Raw genomic sequence first — 15,275 nt, forward strand, 5'->3', positions numbered from 1 at the left:
CCAAAGTCCACTGGTTATAAAGAAAAAGCAGAGCAGCCTCAATGTCAGCTCATATGTATTGTTCTGACTTTCAGTTCCCTCTTGGCTTTTGTTCTTCAGGGATTTTATTTATTTTCTTAAGAATACAGCTATGCAATTAAAAATGTGTTTGTTATATTTCATCTAGCTTTCCTAAGTATTCTGTACAGGCATTTTGAGGTTTTCTAGGTCATCCTCTTTTCAAAATGGGAGTTCTTATCCTCAGTGCTTAAAACAACACTTGGTAGATTACTAGCTATTACATGAACATTCAATAAACCACTTTCAGCATGGAAGAGTGACAGACCTATTAAATTTATTTTCTAAATCCAATACAATTTTAAAATCTACCAGTGGCTGAGAAAAGTTTCAAAAAGAGTGAGCATAACTGAGCAACAAATTTGTAGTTATCCTCTTTTACTTTCCTGTGATGACAGAACTCATACAGTTAACGATTTTATTACTTACTACTTCACTTACCAGTTCTTCACACACACACAAATGGTATACTGTATAGATATACTGTAATTACATAGAAATAAAATACACAGAGAAAACATTTAAAATTTTGGGAACATATTGCTCAATTTCCTGGTCTACAGAACAGATGTATCTCTCTTTGATAAATAAGATAAAAGTACTCTGGGGGGAGCCGTGAGGGTCCTTCCCATTTAGCATAAATGGTTCATCAAATTAGAAACAAGAAGAATTAAGTCAAATAGTACTTCAAAAATTCACAAAACTTTCAAATGGAAGAAATTCAAAAAGAGAGGATCAATCTATTCATATCTGCATTCATTTATGCTCTCTTCCTTCCTATTCCAGAAACTATTCTTGGGCTAACCCCTCCCATTATACACAGGAAACTCCTCTCCCTAATCTAATCAAGGAGTATAATCTCCTTTTGTAGCAAAAATGCACCCCTCTTTAGTGAATAATTCTTATCGGTGTATAAACAAAATCCCTCCCTGAAATCCACATCATCCTACAGCCACCACTCCATTTTCTGCTCTTTTTTAGCAAAAATCCTTACAATGGTGGTCTATACTTATTGCCACTTCTTCCTCACTTTCCATTTACTACCCATCCTGCACTAATTGTGCTAATGTGCTCAATTTTCTCAGGTAACTCAGCTGGTTAAGAGTGTAATCCTGATACACCAAAGTTGCGGGTTCGATCCCTGGGTAGGGCACATACAAGAATCAACCAATGAATGCATAAATAAGTAGAACAACAAACTGATTTCTCCCTCTCTTCTTTCCTCTCTAAAATCAATAAATAAAAAAACTAAAATAATGTTTGATATCCTCTGGTTTCCATTTAAAAAGAAAAAAAACAAAAACAAAATCTATCTTCTTAAGGATTACCAAGTTTTTATCTTATCATTTTTCAGTCACCACTTAAGCAACCTCTCAGCAGAAATGAACATACCTGGTTACTCCCACTTTCTGGAAACACTTTCTTCATTTCATTTCCAAAGCATTCCAATCTCCTCGTTTTCCTTATACCTCACTAGTTATTTCTTCTCACCCTTCTCTGCTGGTTTCTGTTTATCTCAATCTCTAAATACTAAAGTACCCTAAGAATCAACTCTTATTATTCATCTCTTCAGTATCTACACTCACTCTATGGTAATCTCATCTAAACCCATAGCTTTGAATGCCATCTATATAATGTGGATGGCAGCCACAATCTCTCCTAAGCATCAATCTCATACATCCAACTAACTACATAACATCTAGAAATAGACATCTGGTAGTCATCTCAAATTTACTATGGCCTAAACTGGAACTGTGACTCCCCTGCCCAATTCTGGTGTATCTATCTCTTTCCCATCTCAGTAAGTGGCACTACACTACCACATACCTACCAGCTCAGGCCCAAATCTAGGAATTATTGTGTACTTCTCTTTGTGCCCCAAATCCCACATCTAATTTTCCCACCCTAATACCAATCAGCTCTACCCTGAAAATATATCCTAAATCAGAGTATACTCACCTCTGGTCCCAGCCAACCTTATCTCTCCCTTTCATGACTAAAGCAGCCTTCTATCTTCTCTTCTTGCTATTAGCCTTGCCCTTTACTGCCAATTCTCCATAGAGCCACTGGATACAATTCATATACAATTTACCCATTTCAAGTGGATATACTATGGTTTTGTGTATATTCACAGAAATGTACAATCATCATTAAAATTTTAAAATATTTTAATCACCTCAAAAAGAAACACCATATCCCCTTAGGTTTTAACTCCCTATTCCCCCAGTACCTTCAGCACTGAGAAACCACTCATCTACCTTTTGCCTCTAAAGAGCTGGCTAATTCTACATTATTTCATATTAATAGAGCCACATACAGTTGTCCTTTGCACAATGTATGTGGCTCTTAGGGGTTAAGGTGGATACACTGAGCAGTTGAAAATTCATGTATAACGTTGGACTTAAACTTAACTATAGTCATCCCTCAGTATCTGCAGGGGGTTGCTTCCAGGACCCCTCCACAGATACCAAAATCCATGGATGCTCAAGTCTCTTATATAAAATGGCATACAGCCCTGGCTGGATTGGCTCAGCAATTAGGGCATCGGCCCGCAGACCAGAGAGTCACGGGTTCAGTTCCCGCTAAGAGCATGTACCTCAGTTGCAGTTTGTCCCCAGTCCCGGTTGGGTTTGTGTGGGTGGCGACCACTCAATGTGTCTCTCTCATATCAATGTCTCTCTCTCTCTCTCTCCCCCCCCCTTTCTCCCTCCCACTCTGTCTGAAAATAAATGCAAAAGTGTCCTCAGGTGAAGATAAAAATAAAATAAAATAAAATAAAATAAAATAAAATAAAATGGCATACAGTCATCTCTCCACGTCCATAGATTCCCAACTACAGATCAAAAATACTGTCTGAACTGTGGTTGGTGGAAACCTGAGGATACAAAGGGCCAATTTTATTATTTATTGGAGATGGGGGTGGATCGATGTATAAGTAGGCCTACATAGTTGAAAATAATGTTGTTCAAGGGTCAACTGTGGTCTTTTATGACTTGTCACTTAAACATAATGTCTTCAAGTTTCATCTATGCTGTAGCATGTATCAGTACTTCATTCCTTTTTATAACCAAAAATACTCCATGTATACCACATTTTATTTTTCCATTTAGTTGATAAAATATTTACGTTGTCTATATAAATCTTTATATATCCTAAATAAAATTACCTTATGATCTGCAAATATCTCCTGATCATTCTGTGGGTTATTTTTTTCACTTTGATAGTACCCTTTACAACAGAAAAGATTTTAATATTGATGCAGTCCATTTTTATCTATTTGTTCCTTTGTTGCTTGTAATTTTGATGTGATATCGCAGAACTCACTACAAATCTAAAGTCATGAAAATTTACCCTTATGTTTTTTAAAGGTTTTATAATTTTAGCTCTTACACTGAAGTCTTTCATTCATTTTGAGCTAATTTTAAAATATGGTTTTAGGTAAGGATATAACTTCATTCATTGAATGTGGCTATCCAGTTGTCCTGGTACAATTTGTTAGGATAGGAAAAATCATAGTCAATTGAATGGTATTAGTATCATTTAATCAGCTGATCACAGAAACAAGCTTCTTTTTCTTAACTCTCAAATGTATTCCAGTGATCATATGCCTATCCTTATGTTGCTGTCTACATGAGATGTAATTAGTGAGCATGACTATAGTTAGTGTCCTTACATTTGAGGTTGAAGAACTCCTTTCAGCATTTCCTGTAAGGCTTAATGATGATTAACGGTCTCAACTTTGATTTCCAAATCTCTCTCTCTCCTTCATTTCTGAAGAACAGCTTTGTTGAAGAAAGGATGCTTGGTTGGCTGGTTTTTTCTTTCAGTACTTTGAATATATCATCTCAATCACTTCTGGCCTGCTAGGTTTCTACTGAGAAATCTGCTTATTACCTTATGGGCATTCCCTGTGAGATTTTTTTCTCTCTTGCTGTTTAAAATGTTTTTCTTTGATTTTAGATAGTTATATAATAATGTGTCTTAGAGAGGATCTCTTTGGGTCAAAATTTGGGGGGGACCTATAAGCTTTATAAACTTGGATATCCAAATCTCTCCCCAAAATTTGGAAGTTCTCAAATAATTATGTCTCCAAATAAACTCTGTACCCATTTCTCCCTTTCTTCTCCTTCTGGAATTCAAAAAAATAAATAAATTCTTTATTTTAATGGTATGCCATCATTCACATGGGCTTTCTTCACTTTTTTTCAATCTTTGAAAAAAGGGGACATCTGTAATACTTTCAACAATACGGGTTTTTAAAAAAAAGTTTATCTTTGTTCTCAGATTAGGTAACTTCAAATGATCTGTCTTCTACTTCACAAGTACTGTACATTCTTCTGCTTGATCCAATCTGTTGCTGATGCTCTCTATTGCATTTGCTTTCCCTAAGATGGTGATGAGTGCACAAGTATGTGGCTTCTCTCAATCTTGCAGAACCAGGGTGACTTCCTGGGCATGCTCAGTAGCCATCAGCCAAGGCTCACCATTCTTGCCCTCAGGGGTATGTACAGGAGGCAGCCACGGGGGAGGGGGAGTGAGGGGCACAAAACTTGGAGGTGCCCATAGGTCAGTTGTGGGGATCAGCATGAAGGCATACCCAGTGGCTCATGGGTAGGCTCCCTGATGAATTCTCCTATCCTTAATAGGATATGTTCCATTCCTACCCTGGCTGCTGTTCTCTCTTAAAACTGTCTGCTCCCAGGTTGTGCATTTCAAAACTCAGTATTCTAGATGAGATGAGAAAAGAATGGGCCTCACTAGGAGTGTCTCACACAGCTGGGAAAGCCAGGTGCTCAATCATAACTCTCACTTTTCCCTGTGAAAGAAATCACAACCTGAGTAAGTCTCTCTAGGCAGTGAATTGTGTCATCTTGGGGTAGAAGTGACACGCAGGTAAAGTGAAACTACTCCTTTGATTGTCTTCAATGAGTTCAATCTAAGTTGTTTTATACTCTAGCACTGTGCTGAAACTTCTCTGCTGGACTCCTGGACTTCCACAAAGGTTCTCTGACCTGTGAGTGTCTAAATCAGTGTTCTTTGAGGGCGGAATGGTAGAAAACTACTATACTGCTATTTTGATGACATCATCTTCTGTTAACTCTTTCTTTTGCCATTTGAAAATTACTATTGAGCCTCTCTAGTGTTTTGTTTCTGTGTTTGTTAATCCTCACCCGGGGATATATTTTTTTTCTTTCATTCATTCATTCATTCATTCTAGAGAGTGAAAGAGAAGGAGGGAGGGAGGGACACAGAGAGAGAGACATTTATTGGTTGGCTCCCACATACACCCCCAACCCTGCGGGGGATCGAACCTGCATATCAGGCACCTGCCCTTGACTGGGAATTGAACCTGAAACCCCTTAGTGCATAGGCCAATGCTCTATCTACTGAGCCATACAGGCCAGGGGTCTAGTGAATGTTTCATTTCAGTTGTTGTGCCTTTCCATTCAAAACTGTCACTTGGTTCTTTTTTTGTAATTTCAATATCCTTAATGATAGTCTTCATTTAATTTGATACTGCCATTGTACTTTATTTCTTTAAGCATGATTTATTTCAGTTCATTGATCATATTAATAATGACTACTTTCAAGAGTTTGCATATAAATCCAACATGTAAGTATCATGCTGTATATGCTATCAAGCAGTATATGCTGCTTTTTTTTCTGATGCATGGGTTCTATTTTGTTTCTCTGCATTTCTTACAATTATTTTTGGTGGAAACTAGAAATTTTAGGTAATATATTGTACCAATTCTCAGTATTGGTCTTTCCACTCTTGGTATTTTTTATGCTTGCTTATTTGTTTAATGACTGGCTGGCTTATTTTAGTAAATTCTATTCTCCCAATTCCCAGAGTGTTAAGCCCTTGATGTTGCTCCTCTGGGAGCTTAGATTCGGATTTCCCTACAATCATCCTGGGATGAGAGTAGTTTTCAAAAGGCACTCTGTCGCCTTCTCTAACCACACCTAGACGTTAAACTCCAGTAACCGTGGCTGACTACTATATAGTTTTCAACAAGACACTCAGATATAAACTGCTCCACAGAACATACCAAACTGAGCTCTAGAAGTCAGTGCTTGAATTTTGTTCTGATCCTAGGTGGTCTTCTCCCAGCAATCTTATAGTTAAACCTATAGGTTCAATCAATCTACAAATCTCCTCCCAATTGCCTTTCACTATAATCTACTGTTTTTAAGAGTGCCCTTAGGCTTGAATATCCCCAGACTCTTTTGTAAATAAAGTCAGTTCCTTGAGAAAGAGATCAGGAGCTGTTTCATGGCCCCCTTCTCACTACAGGCAAAACCTCTGAGCCACAGCTGTAAGGTTGACAGTACAGACAATGGCATGCGTTTCTCTGAGTGATACCTCATCTTCAGAAGCTGAGCACTTGGTGGGTATGGGAGATGATATAGTACTCTCAAGCCCTTTTGGCTTGCCTCTAGTGGTGTGGAACCTTATGTGCCAGAGTCAAGACAAGGGCAATCAGGCTCCTGGAATCCCAGGATACTCAGCAGCACTATGCCCAAAGTATAGCCTCCATGCAGAGTCAAGGCTGAGGAAAAAAAGGGAGCCCCCAGCACTGAGTCACACTCGACCAGAAAAAAGTAGCTGGAGGCAGGGTGAGAAATGCTGTAGTCCTGCTCTTTCCTGTAAGATAGCCCTGTGACTGGGAGCTGGTGGGGAGAGAGAACCCTGTCTTCTTGACTATACCAACCTGGAAATGAAGTTATGTTGTTTGGCTGAGACAGAGGAGAAGAAAAAAAAAAAAGGTCTTGGTTCAAATACCACAGATCTTTACTAAATTTTAGCAATTTCCTTAAATAAATGTTTCTTCATTTGCAGTAGGCCCTTTAGAACATTTCCAGCCCTGGCTGATTTGGCTCGCGGGTTCGATTCTGGCCAAGGGCACATACCTCAAGTGTGGTTTGTCTCTGACCGGGGTCGTGCGGGAGGCAACCAGTCAATGTGGCCCTCTCACGTTGATGTTTGTTTCTCTCTATCTCCCCTCTCTTCTTCCTTCCATCTCTCTCTATCTGAAGATAAATCGAAAAATATCCTTGGGTGAGGATAAAAAAAAAAAAAAAAAGAACATTTCCATAGACTTTCCCTGGTTGTTTTTTAATAACTGTCACCAGTTTTGCTGGGGAGCAAGTCCACAGAGATCCTCATGCTATCATATTGCAAATATCTCAACCAGTGATTTTTAAAAAAATATAAAGTAGATCATGCCCCATTCAAAACTCTCCAAAAATTCCCTTCACATTTGTAACAAAGTCTGAATTTCTAAAGCTCTAAAAAGTTCTATATACTCTAGCCCCTACCTATCACTGGACCTCGTCCTGGACACATTTTATCTACTTTATTCACTGTGTTCTATCTCTGTCCTAGTAAGGGGGACCCTCCTAAGGGTCTTTCTGTCTTCTGTTCCCTGTTGAAAACTCTTTTCCCAGATTCCTCCGTGACCTTCTTCTTCATTTCATTCAGGTCTCTGCTCACATGTCATTTCAAGACATTATCTAAAATAGTACTTGCTCCTTCACTCTTTACCCATGGCCCACTTTGATTTTCTTCACAGTACCTAAATTTACTAACATTCATTTTCTTACTTGCTTAGAGTCTATTTCCTCCATTAATAAAAAAGCTCTTGGAGGACACAGGATTTTACCTGTCTACTCACCACTATAACCTGAGTATTTAGAATAGTACTTGGGCCCTGGCCAGTTTGGCTCAGCGGTTAGAGCGAGAGACCCAGGTTCAGTTCCCACTAAGGGCACGTACCTCCGTTGCAGCTTGTCCCCGGCCCTGGTTGGGTCATGCAGGTGGCGACCACTCAATGTGGCCCTTTCACGTCGATGTTTCTCTCTCTCTCTCTCTCTCTCCCTACCTCCCTCCCTCCCTCCCACTCTATCTGAACAAAAAATGGAAAAAATGTCCTCGGGTGAGGATTAAAAAAAAAATAGTACTTGGCAACAGTTGATGCTTAATAAAAACTTGTTGAATGAAAAGATGTAAACAGGAAGCAAAATGTTTTTAAAGCTACTTACGTTTTAATATTTTTATTTTTTTTATCCTCACCCGAGGACATTTTTCTATTTTTTATTCAGATAGAGCAGGAGGGAGGGAAAGAGAGAAACATCGACATGAAAGGGACACATCGAGTGGCTGCCACCTGCACAACCCAGCCAGGACGGGGGACAAACTGCAGTCGAGGTACATGCCCTTAGCGGAAACCGAACCCGGCTCTCTGTTAACCGCAGGCCAACACTTTAACCGCTGAGCCAAACCGGCCAGGGTTAATATTTTTTTTTAATTGATTTTTTTAGAGAAACATCAATCAGCTGCCTCCTGCACGCCCCCTACTGGGGATCAAGCCTACAACCCAGACATGTGCCCTACACCAGGAATCAAACCAGGACCTCTCAGTCCATGGGACAATGCTCAATCCACTGAGCTACACCGGCCGGGCAAAGCTACTTACATTTTAAATGACATTAACAAATAAACTGTTTTTATTTATATCCATAAAAAGCAAAACAATAACAGAGTATGGGAAAAGAAGTAATAGTTCTTTGAGAAAATATAAACAAACAGAAGAGGCCAAAGCCAAGAAATTAAAGTTCCATTTCAATAATCCTAGTTTTTTATAAATAGCATTGCTGACCTGCCACTGCTCTTACACTACATACACCAAAACAATCACCTCTAATTCAATGGAAAAGTGAAAATAACACTAAAATGACAAATGTTTATACTATGAGCACTAATTTTGATAGTTAAGAGTAACAGAAGTTTAGAATCAATCAAATTAAATATCCTTAATCAAATATAAATTTGTCACTATCTCTAACTGTAAATAAAACTTTTTAACATTAAAAAGAAAGGCTGTTATTTCTATGTTCTCACTTACAGTCCATGTACCTTCCCATTAGGGCCGAGTTTTGCAATGGGCTTAGCAAGGCTAAGCAAAAGAAACTTAGGTTATGGAGTTTTACCTTGAGTCCTGTTTTCTCGTCATCACTTCCATTATTTGTAGATGGTGTCTCATCTCCTTGCCTGGAAACCAAGACAAAATCTTCACTATTAAGAGTAGACACTGAGTCTGAGGAGACACTGATTTTTCCAACAGAAGCCTTGTCATCCATGACTCAAGAAAATGAAGCTCAACTCATGAATGATTAAATATTTTTAAAATGCCTGCAAAACAAAAACCATAAAGATACTCATATAGAATGTCTGCCAGATACTCAATTATGCTCTAATTCTTACCAAGTACATAAGGAAAAACTTAAAAAAAAAAACACAAAACTTCCAAAATATTTTCCCAAGACTTTCACCACTTACAATTTAGGTTTTCTATTCCAGATAATACAAAAATTTGATAATATTCAGAGCTGAAATATTTCAGATTTCAAATAAATAAAACACACTCCTTGAGAACAACTTTGTCTACCTATAGTAATTTATTTGGCATACGTTGCAACTCTATTCTTGGCCTTTAAAAGTTATAAAAGTACTAAACTTCCTTTTTCTGTCCTTTAATTTGTAAAGCTGTACACATTGGTGATAATGAAAGCACTAAAGTCAATCACTAGGTTTTCCTAACATTATTGATACTTAAATGTAAATACTAACATATGTTTTTAAGAAAGAAAATTTCACATTAACATCTAAGAAAAATAAATTCAAGGGAGGCAATCATAAATTCTACAGTTGGGAAACACCTTATATAGCAAAAAATCAGAAGTCGATTCAAAATTCAATCTTCCCATCTCATAGTTTCTTAGAACTCAACTCAATATGAACATTACCAATAAAAATGTTTGAAGCCAAAAACTTCCAGTAAGAATAAAAATGTGTCACTTATGAAAATTCAATTACTTATTGAGGCCTGGAAAAAAACTCAAACTTATCTACCATTTAAAAACCTGTTTCTGCATACCTTGTGGCAATGTTCCCATTTGGTTGCCAAAATAGCAACAGAACAAACAATACAATGTTATAGTCAGAGAACTTGAACCAGTTAGTGTGAGTAGCTCTAGCTCTATGCTCATCTTGTACCTCTAAGAACTAAAGGTTCTGAGAGTCTGTTTAATAGCTCCAATTAAGAGATTCTGATTTAGCCCTGGACAGTTTGGCTCAGCAGTAGAGCGTCGGCCTGCGGTCCAGAGGGACTCAGGTTCGGGTCCTGCTAAGGGCACGTGCCTTGGTTGCAGTTTGTCCCCAGCCCTGGTTAGATCAGGGCCTTGCAGGAGGCAGTCACTCGATGTGTCCCTTTCATACTGTTTCTCTCTCTCTCTCTCTCTCTCTTCCTCTCTCTCCCTCCCACTCTATCTGAACAAAAAAATGGAAAAGTGTCCTCGAGGATAAAAAAAAATTTGATTTATTCCTTGGATTTTTAATTGAACATACACCATATGCCAAGCATTATTTTCTCTTCAAAGGCTCTCACCTAGACAACCGCCTGGCAGCATGAATCATACAATCCCTGACTATAGTTGGAAGAAAAGTTAGAAATCATAAATATTAAACAAATAAGGAAATGGCAACTCCAAGAAAAGGTCATTTAATGAGCTTTAATTAAGGCTCTAATCCTGAATTCCTTGCTGCTTTCTAGTTAAACTAATTTCCTTGATTAAAGATGATCACAGCACTAGATTTCATAGGACTAAATCTAAATGCAGTGTGACAGCCCTGGCCGGTTTGGTTCAGCGGTCAGAGCATCGACCTGCCGTCCAGGGAGACCTGGGTTTGGTTCCTGCTCAGGGCACAGACCTCAGTTGCAGTTTGTCCCTGGCCCTGGATGGTTGTGTGGGTGGCAGCCACTCGATGTGTCCCTTTCACGTTGATGTTTCTCTCTCTCTTCCCCTCTCTCCCTCCCACTCTACCTGAACAAAAAATGGAAAAATGTCCTTGGGTGAGGATAATAAATACATACATACATACATACATACATACATACATACATGCAGTGTGGCATTCAGAATGTGCCACAATGTACTTTTGAAAACTTTTTCTAAAATGTAGGTTTGCTTCATCCATTCAATGACTACTTACTGAGTAGCTAGTGTATGAAGAACAGAAAACAGTAAACAAGAGATTTTTGCCCAAAGGGAATTTATAAGTTTCGTTGAGAACAGAGGCAAACTGCACAGGTTAACAGGTACTGATTTAGGGTAAAAACAACAACAGAAAACAAAAAAACTATGGGAACAAGTTGGGAGAAAGGCTCAAACATGGAGTTAAGAAACATATTAGAGGAGGTAATGTCTTTATTAAGGATATATACTTAGTTCCTGAGTTACGATGGTACAACTTTATGATGCTATGAAAGCAATACAAATAAATTACACGAGACACTCAATACTTTATCATAAAATAGGCTCTGTATTAGATAATTTTGCCCAAAAGTAGGCTAATGTAAGGGTTCTGAGCACATTTAAGGTAGGCTGGGCTAAGCTATGATGTTCGGTAAGTTAGGTGTATTAAATGTATCTTCAAATTATGATATTTGGGTTTATCAGGACACAACCCCATCATAAGTTGAGAAGCACCTGTACCTTATTATTTATTTTTGTTAATCCTCACCCGAGGATATTTTTCCACTGATTTTTTTAAGAGAAAGTGAGAGGGAGAGAAAAAGGGGAGGAGAAACATTGATGAGAGAGAGAGACACCATCAATTGGTTGCCTTCTGCATACCCTGAATGCGGCTGGGGATTGATCCTGCAACCCAGGTAAGTGCCCTTGACTGGAATCGGGCCCTCCACCTTTTGGTCCATGGGCCGCTCCAACCACTGAGCCAAACTGGCCAGGGCAAAGCACCTGTACTTTAACACCTCCACATATCTGCACTCACAGTATCTCTTCCTAAAGTGTTTTCCCTGCTTCTATGCTCCATCAACTCCAACTCCTCATTCATCAGCTCCAACCCTCCCTTTCCTAGTAACCTGCTCATTCAGCCCAGAGCCAAATGGATTACTTGATTTATTTCTGTTCCCATATAGCATTTTACATTAAAAGAAAAAAAAAAAATCCTCACCTGAGGATATTTTTCCATTTATCGTCAGAAAGAGTGGGAGGGCCCTGGCCAGTTTGGCTCAGCGGTTAGAGTGTTGGCCTGTGGACCAGAGAGTCCTAGGTTTGGTTCCCACTAAGGACACATACCTCAGTTGCAGTTTGTCACCAGCCCAGTATGGGTCATGTGGGTGGCAACCACTCGATTTCTCTCTCTCACATCAATGTTTCTCTCTCTTCCCGCTCTATCTGAAAATAAATGCAAAAATATCCTCAGGTGAGGATAAAAAAAAGAGATGGTATAACTTATGCAAGGTAATGGTAGTAATGTAACTGGTTAGAGTGAAAACCAAAATCTGAACCCAGTTATCTGTGATTCCAGAGTATGATCTTTCCTTTAGATTATGATGCCTTTCTGATGCCACAAACGTGTGCCCTGTACCAAACACTCAGTACTAGGCAAAGGTCTTTATCTTTTTAAAAATTTATACTTTAGGTAAAGTTTTCATGTTTAATCAATCTTTTATCCATTGTAAAAAAAAATGTGACCAACAGTATTATAGCAGAGGGCCTGGGAAAGTCCTCTAAAGCGATGACCTCAGAGACACTGACAACTCTGTATAATACACTAGACTCAAAAATAACATACTTCAGTATTTACACTATGAAACTGAGAAGATTTGGAAGGCTCAAAGTTCAACCTATTCTCTTTGAAGAGGTGACCAGAAAATAGACTTTATAAGATATTTTACTGTTTGTTTTGGCATCTGAAAGCAACAGAAGTGGAAATGAGGCTTATCAAAACACTAACCAGTACTGCATAAGTTATACAATAAAACTCCCCTTCTCTGGCCTCCACGGGCAGAAGTGAAGAGGGAGTCCAGGAGCTCCAAGGGCTCTGGATTAGACCACCCTTTGCCTCGTTTCTACAATGAAAATTTGCCCCAGAACTTGGTGTACTCCTGGCAAAATTCTAGAGTATTCACAACCTCTATCTTGAGACCAGAAGGGCTAATTTTGCTTTGTTTTTAATCCTAACTACTTGTACCAGTTACTACAAGAAGCCCCCTATTCTAATTCTTCATCCTTCAGACTGCAATTCTAATTTCTCATGGACAAAGAAGTACAAGCTTCCTCCCCATACACTGTCATCCCTCTTCCTATATTTCTCCATACTACCTATCACCTTTTGACACACTTTACATTTGAATAATGTTTTTGAAAAAGATTTTTTTAAATTAATATTTAGAGAGAGAGGAAGGGAAAGGGAGAAACACTGTGAGAGTGAAACATTGATCGGCTGCCTCCTGCATGCCCCTAACTGGGGATGGAGCTCACAACCCAGTCATGAGCCCTAACTGAGAATTGAACCAGCAACCTTTCAGTGCACAGGATGATGCCAACCGAGCCACACCGGCCAGGGCTTAATCATCTGTTTTTAAGTATCATGCAAACTAAAACCGAAGTTCCATGAAGGCAGGGATTTGTGTGTTTCATTAAAAGCTGTGTCCCCTGCCCTGGCCGGTTTGGCTCAGCGGTTAGAGTGTCGGCCTGCGGTCCTGAGAGACCCAGGTTCGGTTCCCGCTAAGGGCGCATACCTCGGTTGCAGTTTGTCCCCGGCCCTGGTCAGTAGTTGTGCGGGTGGCAGCCACTCGATGTGTTCCTTTCACATCGATGTTTCTCTCTCTCTCTCTCTCTCTGTTCCTCTCTCTCCCTCCCACTCTACCTGAACAAAAAATGGAAAAATGTCCTCGGGTGAGGATTAAAAAAAAAAAGCTGTGTCCCTAACACCTGCAACAATGCCTGGCACATAGTAGGTGCCCAAATATTTGCTAAAGAAACAGGATAAATGACAAATAAAGATGAAAAAGAAAAGCAGGAGCCACCCAATGAAAAAGGAAGACAATATTTTATAGACTGACAATAAGAAGTCATAACTGTGCCCTGGCCTGGTGGGTCAGTAGGTTGGAGCATTGTCCTATACACCAAAAAGGTTGCAGGTTCAATCCCTGGTTGGGGTGCATGCAAGAGGCAACTGACTGATGTTTTTGCTCCCCTTCCCTCTATTTCTCTCAAATCAATAGAAACATGTCCTCAGGTGAGGATTGAAAAATAAAAAAAGTCCTATTTGTGATGGTGAAGCATGCAACTATGAGTTGGGAAAAACTCAAGTTAAAATATTGGTTCTACTACTTACTAATAGTGTGAGTTTGGTCACACTGAGTCTCAGTTTCCATAGTGAAAACAGTGTATTACCTATCTCATAAAGCCCTTATAAAACTTACCAAGAAATATGAATATGAATATACACACACACACATATATCATTTACTAATACACACAGAAAATTATAAGCACAAATACTTAGAGCTTTGAAAAAGTAACTTCCTATTTTAAAATAATTAACAGGTAGCAACATCAATTTAGAAACAAATATTAGGGCAAAAATATACAGCTTTCCTAATTCCACATTCTAATTTGTTTATATCTAAATTAATGCAAAAGTATGCTTTAATAAAAATGTCATATCTTTGTATAATACTTTACAGATTACCAAAATGTACACACATTTCATTTTATCATCCTAACAATTCTGTAAGGTAGGCCATGTAAGGATTTGTATCCCATTTTAAATAATATACACATGAATACCCTGGGATGTGGTAGGTACTCACGGTTTGTTTCTTTCTTTTATACAAGTGATGAGCCTAGACCCTTATTACATGTCCATTAACCAAAAGGGCTAGGTTGGCGAGTGCAAACTCAGAAATGTTTTCTTCTCTGTATCTTTACTAAATCAAGTCACTTAAAATGATAGGTAATTGTGTTTAATTATGCAGCCTCCTGCATCAAACCTAAAAGTTCAATTATGTTATACTTCTCATTCATCCTTGTTACTTTTATCTGTATTGGAATATAAAAGATCACTAGAGGAAATTTCTGATTGAAAAGTCTCATGATATCAAAATTCCTTACAAATTTTTGCCCAAATTCAATGCTCTATGCCATAAGTGACAATTTTACATCCAAATATGCACTTCTACAAAAATCATAGTGAATAATGCACACCCCGATCTTGCCAAAAGAAGATTCAACTTCATTTTCAATCTCCCCTAAAACACTACAGACCCAGCTGGTAAAGATTCCTACATACCCTTGAAAGCAGTCAATTCCTGGATAATCAGTGTTTAGTTTTTAAAAAC

The 15,275-nt window shown here is 38.6% G+C and overlaps 1 protein-coding gene across 6 annotated transcripts in view; it reads right to left on the minus strand.

Annotated features, from left to right (window-relative positions):
• Positions 1 to 15,275, minus strand: part of RABGAP1 (RAB GTPase activating protein 1) — a 149,893-nt gene that overhangs the window by 124,427 nt on the left and 10,191 nt on the right. For all 6 annotated transcript variants that reach the window (XM_036260827.1, XM_036260828.1, XM_036260826.1 and 3 more), the window contains exon 2: positions 9,052 to 9,253. In XM_036260827.1, the coding sequence (XP_036116720.1) occupies positions 9,052 to 9,201 (150 nt within the window). In that variant the 5' untranslated portion in view covers positions 9,202 to 9,253. The remainder of the gene's footprint in view (positions 1 to 9,051; positions 9,254 to 15,275) is intronic.

This window comes from Molossus molossus, unplaced genomic scaffold (genome assembly GCF_014108415.1).
Source record: "Molossus molossus isolate mMolMol1 unplaced genomic scaffold, mMolMol1.p scaffold_m16_p_14, whole genome shotgun sequence".
NCBI classification, from domain to species: Eukaryota; Metazoa; Chordata; class Mammalia; order Chiroptera; family Molossidae; genus Molossus; species Molossus molossus.